At 47.9% G+C, this 14,649-nt stretch overlaps 2 protein-coding genes across 4 annotated transcripts; both read left to right on the top strand.

The window, feature by feature from the left end:
* The first annotated feature begins 92 nt into the window (after positions 1–92).
* Positions 93–5,002, top strand: LOC310697546 (E3 ubiquitin-protein ligase TRIM7-like). Its single transcript, XM_083484268.1, has 4 exons — positions 93–191; positions 1,761–1,850; positions 2,854–2,937; positions 4,259–5,002. The coding sequence occupies exons 1-4, from the start codon at positions 110–112 to the stop codon at positions 4,780–4,782; spliced, it is 780 nt and encodes a 259-aa protein (XP_083340394.1). The 5' UTR covers positions 93–109; the 3' UTR covers positions 4,783–5,002.
* Positions 5,003–6,994: 1,992 nt separating this feature from the next.
* LOC310701832 (uncharacterized protein) lies at positions 6,995–11,920 on the top strand. 3 transcript variants are annotated; one of them, XM_083493265.1, is made up of 2 exons: positions 6,995–7,932; positions 8,003–11,920. In XM_083493265.1, exon 2 carries the CDS (start codon positions 8,301–8,303, stop codon positions 9,255–9,257), a length of 957 nt encoding a protein of 318 aa, XP_083349391.1. In that variant the 5' UTR covers positions 6,995–7,932; positions 8,003–8,300; the 3' UTR covers positions 9,258–11,920. The 3 variants fall into 3 exon arrangements, with proteins under 3 accessions (XP_083349391.1, XP_083349392.1, XP_083349393.1); XM_083493266.1 differs by having other exon boundaries at positions 6,995–7,925; positions 8,000–11,920; XM_083493267.1 differs by having other exon boundaries at positions 6,995–7,493; positions 7,669–11,920.
* Positions 11,921–14,649: the final 2,729 nt, after the last annotated feature.

The following is a 14,649-nucleotide window of genomic DNA, read 5'->3' on the forward strand; positions in this document are numbered from 1 at the left end:
GTGGTCTAAAAACTGCTAAATTCTCTTTCCAAAGACAGAAAGTCTAGCTTTCAGGAATTACCTTCCTTGCTGAACCCCCTCCCCTGGGGCTTAAGAGAGATATTAGAAGATGGAAGATGAAGAAGGTTACATGGCAGTAGATGAAAGAAGCAGAAACACCTGCTCACCACCTGTTCCCCCAAAGGCACAAGGTATGGACTGAAACTTGGACATTGCAGGTTTCAGCTGGCTGGCATGCAGTAATTCCGGTCAAGGGTGTTTAATTTCTTAGTGAAGTTGTGGGCTGTTACTGTTTATGAGGAGGGGGAGTGAGGTGTAGTGGTCAGTGTCAGACTAAGGCTCAGGAGGCAGGGGTTCAATAATAATAATAATAATAATAATAATAATAATAATAATAATAATAATAATAATATATTATTTGTACCCCGCCCATCTGGCTGGGTTACCCCAGCCACTCTGGGCGGCTTCCAACAAAGATTACGAATACATTAAAATGTCACACATTAAAAACTTTCCTGAACAGGGCTGTCTTCAGATGTCTTCTATATGTCAGGTAGTTGTTTATCTCTTTGACATCTGATGGGAGGGTGTTGTACAGGGCGGGTGCCACTACTGAGAAGGCCCTCTGCCTGGTTCCCTGTAGCTTTGCTTCTCACAGGGAGGGAACCACCAGAAGGCCCTCGGCACTGGACCTCAGTGTCTAGGAAGAACAATGGGGGTTGAGACGCTCCTTCAGGTATACTGGACCAAGGCCATTTAGGGCTTTAAAGGTCAGCACCAACACTTTGAATTGTGCTCGGAAATGTACTGGGAGCCAATGTTGGTCTTTCAAGACCGGTGTTATGTGGTCTCGGCGGCCTCTCCCAGTCACCAGTCTATCTGCCGCATTCTGGTCACCTTCAAAGGTAGTCCCACGTAGAATGCATTGCAGTAGTCCAAGTGAGAGATAACCAGAGCATGCACCACTCTGGTGAGATAGTCAGCGGGCAGGTAGGGTCTCAGCCTGCGTACCAGATGGAGCTGGTAAACAGCTGCCCTGGACACAAAATTGACCTGCGCCTCCATGGACAGCTGTGAGTCCAAAATGTCTCCCAGGCTGCGCACCTGGTCCTTCAGGGGCACAGTTACCCCATCCAGGACCAGGGAGTCCTCCACACTAGCCCTCCCCCTGTCCCCCCAAAACAGTACTTCTGTCTTGTCAGGATTCAATCTCAATCTATTTGCCGCCATCCATCCTCCAACCGCCTCCAGGCACTCACACAGGACCTTCGCCGCCTTCACTGGTTCTGATTCGAAAGGGAGGTAGAGCTGGGTATCATCTGCATATTGATGGACACCCAGCCCAAACCCCCTGATGATCTCTCCCAGCGTCTTCATGTAGATGTTAAAAAGCATGGGGGAGAGGACGGATCAAAGTGATCAAATCCCTGCTCAGCAACAAAAATCACTTTGGGGTATTTAATCTGTCTCAGCCTGATCTACCCAGTGCCACAATTGGGGGCAGGACTTGGGTGCGGAGGTCCAGATCCACACTCAGCAGAATGAGAAGCAGGGACCCCCAAAACAGCAGGGCAGGTTCACCACACTCTGAAGTCAATGAAGGAAGTGGAGTTTGAGGCCACCGAGCCAGGATTACTGAGGGGTGTTGTGAATCTAAAAACGATGTATGCCGCCCTGAGAGCTTCAAAAGAATGGCGGATAAGACTAAAAAATAATAATAATAAGTTGCGTTTTCCTGATGGAACTTATCAACTCCACAGAATCTCCTTCAAAATGCTGCAACATCACGCAGAGGGTCTTCCTGGCAGTGAGCATCGCGCTGAACGTGGCCCTGATCACTCTTCTGATAGGTAGGCTTCTGGCGTAGTCTTAACTCATGGTTGGGCTGCCACGTCTTTTCTTGGCCCTCCTCCTGTGCCAGGCTTGGGAAACCCCAGGCCTGGGGCCAAATGTGGCCCTTCAGGTTTCTCTGCCTGGCCCCTGGGACTCTCCCCAGGCCAGATTCCTCCTCACTGGCCCTACTTGGCACCTTGTTTGAGTGTTTTCATTTGGCTGGAATATATCCTCCAACTCAAATAATACCTCTACTTGCCTGGATGGAGGGTATGTGTAGAAACTAGCCTACCATGCAAAGGCAACAATTTACATCAATTAACTGCCGACTTTTGCCTCTGGCTCTGCCACATCTGGGAAGGTCGCCCCAAACTAATGAGGCCCTCAGGCTGAAAAAGCTTCCGCTTCCGCTTCTCATCCTATTTCTTAACAGGGGTCTGGCACTTGGAAATATACAGTGGTACCTCGGGTTAAGAACTTAATTCGTTCTGGAGGTCCGTTCTTAACCCGAGGCACCACTTTAGCTAATGGGGCCTCCTCTGCCACCGCGCGATTTTTTTTCTCATCCTGAAGCAAAGTTCTTGACCTGAGGTACTATTTCTGGGTTAGCGGAGTCTGTAACTTGAAGCGTCTGTAACTCAAGGTACCACTGTAGTCCTAGCTATTAAAAATACCTCAGAAAATATCGTTTTAAGAGTTTATGTAAGTGAGCTAATCAGTGTGAGTGGGGGGGAATCATGTTGCCCTTAAAAATTCTGGAAAACAGCCTCTTCTTTCTTGTTGCCAATGCTTCTTGGCCGCTTCTTGGTTCATTGTTTTTTTTTTTTTAAAGGCCCCATCTGCACTATACTTTTAAAGCAGTATGGCACCATGTTTTCTTCTGTGGATGGACTACTAGGGCAATCATGGATTGTCCAGATTAGACCACACCTCCCTGCTATTGCTGAACAGGGGTTCCCTAAGGTCCTCTGGTGGGCCACAGATTCTCCATCCCCACCCTAACCTAAGCTATGTTGAAAGTTTTCCAGATAAAAAACATAGAAGGCGGTTCCTGCCCACGGACTTTGCCCAATTCGTGTGACTCGCTCCCAGGAAGTCCAGCAGGTAATTTCATCTCCTCCTCTTTGCCTCTCTTGGAATACAAAGCCTGTCCTGAACTTCCAGTTCTTAATATTTCTCTGTATTGTTAGCAAGGTGGTCATTCTGCTCGGGTCAAACAGTGACCCAGTTGTGGGTTTCAACCCACCAGTTAACGACCAGTGGCCTACAGGGAGCCCACCAGCAGGAGCTGAGCAACAGCACTCATGAAGCGTTGCCTCTCTTGAAATGGCCTGTGGTCCATGAAGGCTCCCTCCATAATAGATGTGGGAGGATTGCCTCACAATGAAATGTGAGGAAATGAAAAACGATGGGAACCTCAGGCCTCAGGCTCAACTGCAGCCCTCTGTACCTCCGTATCTGGCCCTCAGGTGTCTCCTCCTCAGGCTACATACCTCACTAAATCTATCTTGTCACATTCCTGCGTTTTGTTTGCACCTTACTGGAATGGCTTCTTCAACTGCGGTAAGGCCTCTGGCTTGCCTGCATGCAGAAGGGAGAGAGGTATTCGTAGAAAACTCTGAATTATTTCGTGCGGTTGGGACGTAAGCCTACAAGACAGTTGCGCTGCCCGCTTCTGCCTTTTGATCTGCCTGTTAGGATCGTCCTGCTCTTGTGTAGGACCCTGGCAGAGACACATGCCCGACTGGCATGGTTTCTCCCTCCTCGTCAGTTGTTCGGGAGCTTCAAAAACTTTCTTCAGCCCGAACATCACAGCGACTGGTACCAAGAAGCATCAGCACACTTAGGGATCCACAGAGTACTGGCGGTTCACGTAACAGACACAATAGCTCAGCATTTTGGCTAATCTACTTTATTTACATATAATACACTCGGAGCATTCTGACTTAGCTCCTTCCTCTTTCTTATCAGACAGCAAAAAGAGAAAGAACAATGGACAATAGTCCCACTTCACGGAACACAGTAACACAAAACATCCTGTCTCCGTCACTTCCCACACTGTGGAATGTAAACATACACTGTCATGTGATAGACAACAATCTCATGACTGCAAACACGGAGCAGGAATCCTAACACTGCCAACCTGAGGCATGAAGATTCCGGAAGGTTCCTCACATGGGAGTGGGACCCCTGAGGCTAAAAAAAGAAGTCCCCCACCCCTGAAGGAGGTGAGGTGATGCTTCGCCTTTCAATATTACACCTTGATAGGTGCAAATATAATCTCCCTTGATTGATCAAATATATTTCCCCAAGGTTCAGAAAGTGGGATCTAACAGCTGGTACAGAGTGTCAGCGAGAGCCACCGAGTCTTCTCCTAGGGCAGGAATCTATGATCCTACGATCTGATACTTTCCTTTCCTTTCAGCCCGTGTGACTCTGGATCCAGACACGGCCCACCGGCGGCTGGTGGTATCCAAGGATGTGAAAAGTGTGCGATGGGGAGAGGTGGAGCAGACCTTTCCCAACAGCGCCAAGAGATTTAACCAGCGCGCTTTTGTGCTGGGCAAGGAGGGATTCGCTTCAGGCAAACACTGCTGGGAGGTTGGCGTGAAGGGCAAGGGGGAATGGGCAGTGGGGGTGGCCAAGGAGTCTGTGAAGAGAGAGGGGCCGACAGGCTTCAGCCCGGCTGCAGGCATCTGGGGGATAGGAGAATACGAGGGGCTCGGTAACTACATAGCTTTTACCTCCCCACAACACACAAGGCTCTCCTTTCGCAAGAGGCCACAGTGGATCCGCGTGTTTTTGGACTACACTGAAGGGCAGGTGGATTTTTTCGATCCAGAAACCCAGACCACAATCTACATGTTCCATTCAGCTGTTTTTGGTGGGGAAAAGGTTCTCCCTTGGTTCCGTGTGTGGGATGGAACCGAACTTATTGTGCGTCCCTGAGACACTGGACTCCGCACAAAAGGGTTCTGGGGAACCCAAGCTCTGTGATGCCGGAACCCCCGCCCGATGCCTCTCGATAGCACCTTTCCCTCGTTTTCCCTCAGCTTTTACTTGTTTTTAAATAAGATCTATATTATTTTTCGTTGCATGGCTTTGACAGCTTGGGTATTTGCAACCCTGGGCTCCTTAGCAAGGAAGGGAGGGTTACAAATGTAAAAAAAATGTAAAAAAGGGTTACAAATGTAAAAAAAAAGGAAACATCTCCAAACATGAGAGGGCTAGACTGTGGGAGAGGTTCCAATATAGTTAACTCTCTACAATTACAAGCAAGCTTTTGCTTTTTTGACAAAAGCCACAGAAGCTAATAGGTGCTTTGTGTAACTTGAGAGAGAGACATTTGAACAGGGCAACATCGGTTTTTGTGCTAATCTCACAATTAAAATACATCTGGGGTTTTTCAAGAGAGCTTTTCAACCCTAATGAACAGAAACACTAGGGCCCGCTTAGCAACCTGGTAATTTAATGTTTATTAGAGACATTTACCCTTTATGATATAGGACGCAGGTAGTGCTGTCGGTTAAACCACAGAGCCTAGGACTTGCCGATCAGAAGGTCGGCGGTTCGAATCCCCACGACGGGGTGAGCTCCCGTTGTTCAGTCCCTGCTCCTGCTAACCTAGCAGTTCGAAAGCACGTCAAAGTGCAAGTAGATAAATAGGTACCACTCCAGCGGGAAGGCAATCGGCGTTTCCGTGCACTGCTCTGGTTCGCCAGAAGCGGCTTAGTCATGCGGGCCACATGACCCGGAAGCTGTACGCCGGCTCCCTCGGCCAATAAAGCGAGATGAGCGTCGCAACCCCAGAGTCGGTCACGACTGGACCTAATGGTCAGGGGTCCCTTTACCTTTACCTTTATGATACAGTCACATCTGCCGTTAAAACCATGTATCAAACCTCTTTATTCTATCCTTTTAAAAGCTAAAAAAAGTTGTAATTTTAACCTAGTTAGACCGGACATTCCCAACCTTCGGCCCTCCAGATGTTTTGGACTACAATTCCCACTATCCCTGACCACTGGTCCTGCTAGCTAGGGATCATGCGAGTTGTAGGCCAAAACATCTGGAGGGCCGCAGGTTGAGGATTCCTGAATTAGACCTTCACCTTTGCAAAGTAATTCCAGCCTTGAACCAAAACAAAATGGCCAGAACATTTACATTTCTGTAATTTCTGGACGGATTTTGCTTGCAGATGGGTAAGACAGAGGTTTGGCCTAGCAGATGAGAAATCTAAACTCTTTGCTACTTTAAGAAAAGTTCCCATGCATGCGGAGAGAACAATATTGAGACATTTCGAACCTGGGCCCTGGCAGAGAAGACTGCCATTTTTTACAAGCCAATTTACTTCCAGGATTCTACGGGGAAGAAATTTTGCTGGCCAGGACTTGTGACTACAGAATAAAAACAGTTCCCTCTCAATTCCAATTCAGAGAAGGCAATCTGTGCAGAGAAGCTACCGTATTTTTCGCCCTATAGGATGCACTTTTCACCCTCCAAAAATGAAGGGGAAATGTGTGTGCATCCTATGGGGCGAATGCAGGCTTCGCGGACCTCTCCGCAAGCAGCGGGAGCGCTCCCGCTGCTTGCGGAGAGTTGCCTGCATGCTGAAGCCCGCGCGCGCTGAACTCAGTGCGTCCAGGCTTCGCGGACCTCTCCGCAAGCAGCGGGAGCCAGCGCTGGGCTCCCACGGCTTGCAGAGAGCTGCCTGTTTGGGGGCTGGGGTCGGGGGAAGCTCGGGCTTCCCCCGCCCCAGCCCCGCGCCTCGGGGGGGAAAATAATTTCCCCCCCATTTATTTCCTCCAAAAAAAACTAGGTGCGCCTTATGGGACGGTGCGTCCTATAGGGCGAAAAATATGGTAACTGTGAAGAAAACCAACTGGAACTGAGAAGACAATTCCGAGAAGGCCAACGGAAAGAAAGCAATTGAGGAAAAGGATTGAAGCCTGAAGGAGAGATTACAATCCAGAGAAGTATTAAAACAGCAGAAACCTCGAGAAGTACACATGCTTGCACAGGCCTCACTTTCTTTCAATTTTTGCTTGTATGGGATTTCTAGGCCAGTTCTTTGGGATATGTGAGTGCTAACTGGGGAATATCTTCCCTGGGGTCAACTTCCACAACGGAGAGGATGAAGGGGTACAGTTAGGGTTACCCCAGAAAGCCCTAAAAACTGTTTGTGAATCTCCCCCCCCCCAGCCAGGCCTCGGAGTACGCATTTTAAAAACTGCATTTTCCTCTAAGACAAAAAGCATGAGCTAAGCAGTCCTCTCTGTAACAAAAACGCTGTAACAACTCAGAGCTGAGAACAGTAAAGCTTTCGCTTCCCAGATCCAAGCTAACCTTGTCCTTGTACATTGATTTGCAACATACTTCCGGGAACAGAGCCAGAGAACGAAAAGCAACATTTCTATGTAAGAATCTGTGAAGGGGGAGAGGAAAAAAGGGGTTTGAAAAAAGGATAAAACCTGCTTGTAAAATGTTTTCGGTGCAGCCTGTCTTTTGTGAACTGAATCACACAGGTGCCTTCTGTCCCCCCGGATGGCAGAATAAAACGCTCTTTCTCTGGATTAACCCCTTGGTGTCGTTTGGCTCCTTTTGTCTCTGCTCGGGTGCAACAATTATTCCGACCCATGGATTAATAAGGCTACATATTTCTGGTGCGTTGGCCGGGAAAAGCACGTTCCCCGAGATCGAGGGACAAAGAGGTCCAGGGCGTCACTGCAAGGCGAGCAGCTCGGGATCCCGGGTCAGCAGTTCCAGCGCGCATCCTGCCAACTTCGTGGGAGGAACTGGCCACCCGTTCCTGAGTGGACACGCGACAAAGTGACGGAGAGAAAGAGCAACGGCCGTGCAGAAAAAAGGTACCTCGAGAAAAAAGGTAAGCTCCACAGGGTATAGGTGGGAGCAAGCTCCACAAGGATAGGTGCGAGCAAAAAGAGAGCCTGATCAGCTCCGCCAGCAGGGTAGAAGAAGTGCCACTGGTTTTGGTGTCGCCCAGAAAAAGCAGCAAAGGGTGCTGCTAGGGCCCCGGTCGAAGTCTAAGCGCTGCCGGTTATGGTTGGTTGTTGGTTTTGTGCCCAGAAAAAGCAGTAAAGGGTACTGCTGGGCCCCGGTCGAAGTCTAAGCGCTGCCGGATGTGGTTGGTTTTTGTGCCCAGAAGAAGCAGTAAAAGGTGCTCTTGGGCCCCGGTCGAAGTCTAAGCGCTGCCGGTTGTGGTTTTTTGGGGGAAAAGGGATTGGGGGAGGTGCATGGGTTTTTCTGAATGTGCGTGTGGGGACACTCCAGTGAATGTTTTGAGTGTGTGAGACGTTGAAAGCAACGTCTGGCCTGTGACTGAGTGAAATAACGTTAGGAGGGCTGAGTGTCCCAGTGTCCCCAGGATCCCAGAGTCATGGGAAATAAAAGCAGTAAAAACAATTCTTGAGACACCACTACAGAGCTTTCTGGAAAACTGGAAAAGTGCCATGAAAGCAGAAGAGGGGGGATGTAAACTCAAAAAAAGCAGACTCCAACATTTATGTGAAGTTGACTGGACTTTGTATTTACCAGAGTGGCCTCCTGGAGGATCCTTTGATCCAAACTTGGTCAACATTTTATGGAGTAACATTTTCAAGGCCCACACAGATCAGATTCCCTATATTTCTATCTGGAAAGCCAATGTGGATCAAAATCCCTCATGGCTTCGGACAAATAGAATTGTGACTGCCCAAGTCAAACTGTGTTCAGTACAATTACAAGTTAAAAAGCCACCAGTTTTGCCAGTCCTAGAAGAGGAGATAATTACCCCACCACCACCATATGCAGCCACTGCGCCAAGGCAACCAAATCTGGGAGCAAATAGGGCTGCTTCTCCGCCCAATGCCCAGACTGGGGACCCAAATGAGAAGATTCCCCCCTCTGCCCCTCCCCAACCCCCTTGTGATGCAAGCAAGGAAGGTGAAGAGAAAGGTGATGATGATGATGACTTCAGAAAAACTCTAACTCTAGATAAAGAGATAAGATGGACTAGTAAGCAGTCTGACAGAGTGTTCCAGTATGTAGAACCATTTAAAACAGAACTGGATGTGGCTCCCTGGGTTCTAGAAGCAGCCCAGTGCCAGGATGAGAATTGGAGAAAAAAGCAAAAAGTTTTGAGAACAGCGTGGGACAGGGCAACAAAACATGTAGAGACACTTAAATCGAAGGCTTTGTCCAAGCCCACTGTGGTGGCCCCTCTCAGGCAAGTGTATGATCCTTTGGAACAGCCAAATGATCGGGGTGTTCGACCCCCAAGGACCTTTACCATTCAGCATGTCCCTTTTACAAGCTCCGATATTTGCAATTGGAAAAATCAAAATCCTTCTTTTGAGGAAAATGCTGCATTCTCACCACCCAGCTACCCTGAACCTCACACTTTCTGGATTTACAGTTTCGCCACATAAACCAGAAGGCCAAGGGTTACCCACCCCCCTGCCCCAAGAACTAACCTGGAAAAGTAACTTTCTTAAAAAAGCAAGTGAATGCTTTCTGTGAACTTTGTCAAGTTTTTCTTTTTAAGGTGCAATTTTACTCTGAAAGGAGCCGCAGCATACATAGGAATTGATACTTTGAGGAATTTGAAACTTTGCCAGAAGCAAGGAGTGCATTGTTCTTTCTACAGACACTGGCAAATGAACTGAAATTTGCAACATGGCTTAGAGTTCTGAAACTTAGAGCACACGAATAAGACTTTTAAAAAATCTCGGCTGGCAAACTTAACCCAAGGAACAGAACTGTTAACCCCTTGCAAAGTTTCCTGCCAAGCATCCCCTTTGAGTTAATATACCTTATGTGCAAATGTTATCTATCAATTTGTTCTGTGCAATCGCTGCCGTCTTTGTTATCTCTTCTCTTAACAGGTGGACTTTTGCCAGGATACCTCTGCATCCCTATGAACCAGGTGAAGAGGACCCAGACGCCCAGACATCGCTCCAGCCTTGTTGGAAGGGACCCAAGATGCCCAACGCCCACCAGACGACCCGACGCCCACCAGACTACAGACAGCCCTGCTAAACGTCACTCCTGGACGCTGGCGTTTTGCACGGCTCAAGAATCCAGCATGGATTGAAAGAGGACATTTTCACATTTTCTTTTCTTTCCTTTTGCATAACTGAACTTTATTGAAGGTACCTGGGCCTGGTTTGCTTTACGCCACCCCTGCAGAGGAGGGTGTCTAGTGGGTCTTTTCTTTCAGCGTAATTACACCCCAGCCCACTCTCTAGCACTTACCTAAGCCCCTCCCCATGAATACAATGGCTCAAATACGACTGTGGGTCCCCGTGCTGGTATTTCTGCTGCATTTGACCTTTGAAATGCCGATACCACTCACAGTGACCAGACAACTGCTGCAATCGTGGGGGGCCCACCACACATATAATAAGTGGATTCAGGTTGCTGAGATGGTTGTGTTCTCTGCAAATCGGACCAATTGTGCCGTCTGCACTCTGGCCCCTGTAGATGCTCTGGGAGGAATGTCACTCCTCCCTGTGCCTTGGAATGAATCCTTGGTTACAACTCCACTTGTTGCCTTCCAGCCTCTGGGCAACCATTCTTCTTTATGGAATCATTCCGTCCCTTTCCAGGTTCACAGGATCACTGGCTGCCTTTGTGTCAACAAATCAAATGACACAAGTGACGCTCAAACCTATGTGGGCACTTCCCACTGTGATCGTACCTTCCCAGCCCCAACTAACATGCCTGAGTCCGAGACAGAAACCTTTTCTGGTTCCAATTTGACTGCATGCCTGGCCCGCTTGCTGAGAGGCACCATATCTGCCCATGGTCAGGACGTTTACTGGGTGTGTGGCAGGAAGGCCTATCATGCCCTCCCAAGAGGATGGTATGGGGTCTGTTTTCCAGCCTACTTAATACCCCCCATGTGGATTCCTGACCAGATACCCTCTGCACCCCCTAGAAGGAGGCGTTCGACTGACCTGGCAACACTTGCAGGTGGCAGCTCCCAGAATTGGGGCAAAAAATCAGTGGCCTCCGGAAAGGATACTGGCCCATGATGCTCCAGCCTCATGGAATCGGGGAGAGAAAATCTCTGGAGCAAGGGGGCCGATCTATAACTTGAACCGCATAATCAGACTCCAGGCAGTGGTAGAGATTGTTGCTAACACGACAGCCACAGCCCTTAGGCTAATTGCCACACAATTGGATGAGACACGCAATGCGTTTCTCTCAGTCCGATTAGCGTTGGACTTTCTTCTGGCGCAACATGGCGGTTTTTGTGCAGCGTTAAATCTCACAGGTGGGGCCTGTTGCTTTAACATCTCTGATCATGGTGAGGCCATTCGCAATTTGGCAGCAGGACTTGAAACAGTGGCCCATATTCCTACCCAAACCTGGGAGGGATGGGACATGTCATGGCTTGACTGGTTGCCAAACCTAGGATGGGCAAAAGGCCTGTTTTTGCTGCTGCTTGGCCCACTTTTCATTTTGCTAATTTTTTGCTTTTCTGTACCTTGCTTCCTGCAATGCTTGCATACAATGACACACAATATGATTTCTCGCATGCTTCGCCCCCAGATTATAGCTCTGACCCGAGAATATCAGCCTGTGCCTTCCTGGGACGAGCCCTTTTAAGAAAAGGGCTGTCCAAAATTGAGAGGTATGGAATGAAGGGGTACAGTTAGGGTTACCCCAGAAAGCCCTAAAAACCGTTTGTGAATCTCCCCCCCCCCCCCAGCCAGGCCTCGGAGTACGCATTTTAAAAACTGCATTTTCCTCTAAGACAAAAAGCATGAGCTAAGCAGTCCTCTCTGTAACAAAAACGCTGTAACAACTCAGAGCTGAGAACAGTAAAGCTTTCGCTTCCCAGATCCAAGCTAACCTTGTCCTTGTACATTGATTTGCAACATACTTCCGGGAACAGAGCCAGAGAACGAAAAGCAACATTTCTATGTAAGAATCTGTGAAGGGGGAGAGGAAAAAAGGGGTTTGAAAAAAGGATAAAACCTGCTTGTAAAATGTTTTCGGTGCAGCCTGTCTTTTGTGAACTGAATCACACAGGTGCCTTCTGTCCCCCCGGATGGCAGAATAAAACGCTCTTTCTCTGGATTAACCCCTTGGTGTCGTTTGGCTCCTTTTGTCTCTGCTCGGGTGCAACAATTATTCCGACCCATGGATTAATAAGGCTACAAGGACACTTCGCTGTGTAAATCTTTTGTCAGGTAATAAAGCTTTGAGCCTTCAGCTTTGTTCTGCATTTGCATTTCCTTGCAAAGATAATAAATTATTAATAATAATAATTTATTTTTTTATACCCCGCCCATCTGGCTGGGTTTCCCCAGCCGCTCTGGGCGGCTCCCAGCAGAACATTAAAAACACTATAAAAGATCAAACATTAAAAAGTTCCCTAAACAGGGCTGTCTCCAAATGTCTTATAAAAGTCAGGTAGTTGTTTATTTCCTTGACATCTGCTGGGAGAGCGTTCCACAGGGTAGGTGCCACTACCAAGAAGGCCCTCTGCCTGGTTCCCTGCAACCTCACTTCTCGCAGGGAGGGAATTGCATGAGACACACTAGGCAGGCCCCTGCATTATTTGGGGGGAAATGAATAGGAATTCCTCATTTGGGAATCCTGTCTCTTCAGTCCCTTTGAAGAGCCACTGTTTTAGGCCAGGGGGCTCCTGAATACCTGCTGCTTGGAAGCTTAGCTGGAGGGAACACAGCTATTGCATTCATGTCGTACTTTGCAGAGGCATCTTGTTGGCCACTGTGATAAGAGGATTGCAGATCCTGAGGTCGGATCCAGCAAGGCTCTTCTTACATTATCCATTTGGGACGGATGCTGACCCTTCCCACTGCCACTTCTCTGCTCTTTCCTTTTGGGCATTTTCTAGCTGCACGCTCTGGATGAGCAACGGACATTGCGCAGCCTGCCAGCGATTTGTTAGGCGTTGCCTTTGAACTGGAAGATCCGGGATGGCTGACACACAGCTGCATTTCCCTTGCACTTGTTGCAATGAAAAGAACAGCGAGCATCGTGCAGCATGCCGTTCTGTTTTATTTCTAGAAGCATCAGCTAGCTTCGCATAATTTTGCGATGGACATTGCTTTCTCAGTGAGGAAGAAGAGAAGGTGGGAAAAGGAGATAACACGACAGATAGATAGTTAAAGCTGGGGGGAAATATGGGAGAAACGTACACTGAAAATGTTGACTACAATAATAAATTATAAATTACTTTTTTTCTCTCTCTCTATAAGACTCACTTTTTCCCTCCTAAAAAGTAAGGGGAAATGTGTGCGCGTCTTATGGAGCGAATGCAGGCTGCGCAGCTATCCCAGAAGCCAGAACAGCAAGAGGGATTGCTGCTTTCACTGCGCAGCGATCCCTCTTGCTGTTCTGGCTTCTGAGATTCAGAATATATTTTTTCTTCTTTTCCTCCTCCAAAAACTAGGTGAGTCTTGTGGTCTGGTGCGTCTTATAGAGCGAAAAATACGGTAGTTTGGAGATGGTATTTAACACCAGTCAGATTAAATCAAATAAACAATGGATACTTGGTGTTATGTTGGAGGGGGTGTCAGGAAACAGGGAATTATGTTCACATGTGGTAAATATGTACAATTTGGGGGGGGGGGCAAAGGGTGTTTAATGAGAGAACAGAAAGCACTGGGTTAAAGTTGACCAAAAGTCCAGAAGTAGCATCATTATAAATTAACGATGGAGTGGAAGGTTCGCAGGCTATGAAGGACTTGCTCACATATTTATTGACGGCTGCACGAATTATTACAGCTAGGAGGGGGCAAGCAGAATATAAAATGGAAAAATAGTATAAAGAGGTTTGGGATGTAGTTATTAATGATAAATTAACATGTGCCATTAAGGTAAGATGGGGAATATGCAGGAGAAATGATTTCGAGGAGATATGGAAGGTATTTGTAGAATTTGTATACTGTTAAAACAGAAAGGGGTCAAACCATCACAAGAGGTGTTGAAATTTTGGGAGGTGGGATAGTTACAATGGAATAGTCTCAGTGGTGGGGTGCACATGTTTATTCTTATCTATGATTATTACTTTGTCAAAATAAAATAAAAAATTAAACAAGAATGGGGGGGGGGGAGGAAGAGGAGAAAGGCCACATTTTGGACTCACCTGTCGGATTTTCCTCTTCCTGTTTTGAGACATAGCCTGGCAGTCGACTGTGAAAGGGGGAAATTGCTCAAGGGGCTGCTACAGCTCAGCACTATTTCACACATGGCACGCAACACGGAACACAGCAACGGCACACGCAGGAGGGGTGGCTCACCTGTGGCCTTGCAGAGGTTACTGGAGTCCAACGGCCACCTGCCTCAGCTGCTAGGGTCAAGGGCCGGCAAACATGGGAGCCGTTGTGCCACAGGTTACCCATGCTTGCAAACAGGAATTAAGGAGGGAGGAGAGAACGGGGCCTTCTCTGCAGTGGCTCCCCGTTTGTGGGATGCTCTCCCCAGGGCACTTCGCCTGGCGCCTTCATTATACACCTTTAGGCGCCAGGCAAAAATGTTCCTCTTCGACCAGGCCTTGGGCTGATTCACATCCAATGCCCTTTTAAAATGGAGGGGGGTGTTCTCATTGTGTGTTTTGTGTTTTTACGTTGTGTTTTTATCCTGTGAACCACCCTGAGACCTGCAGGTACAGGGCAGTATACAAATTTAATATATAATAAAAATGAGTAACATTTCTTTTCAGAGATGGGACGCTGATAATGTTTCACATGAACTCTGTAACCCTGACAAACACCCTGCAACTTAGCTCATTACAGTGGTACCTCAGGTTACATACGCTTCAGGTTACATACACTTCAGGTT

The sequence above is a fragment of the Podarcis liolepis genome (genome assembly GCF_965112155.1).
Source record: "Podarcis liolepis genome assembly, chromosome: 2".
Lineage (NCBI taxonomy): Eukaryota > Metazoa > Chordata > Lepidosauria > Squamata > Lacertidae > Podarcis > Podarcis liolepis.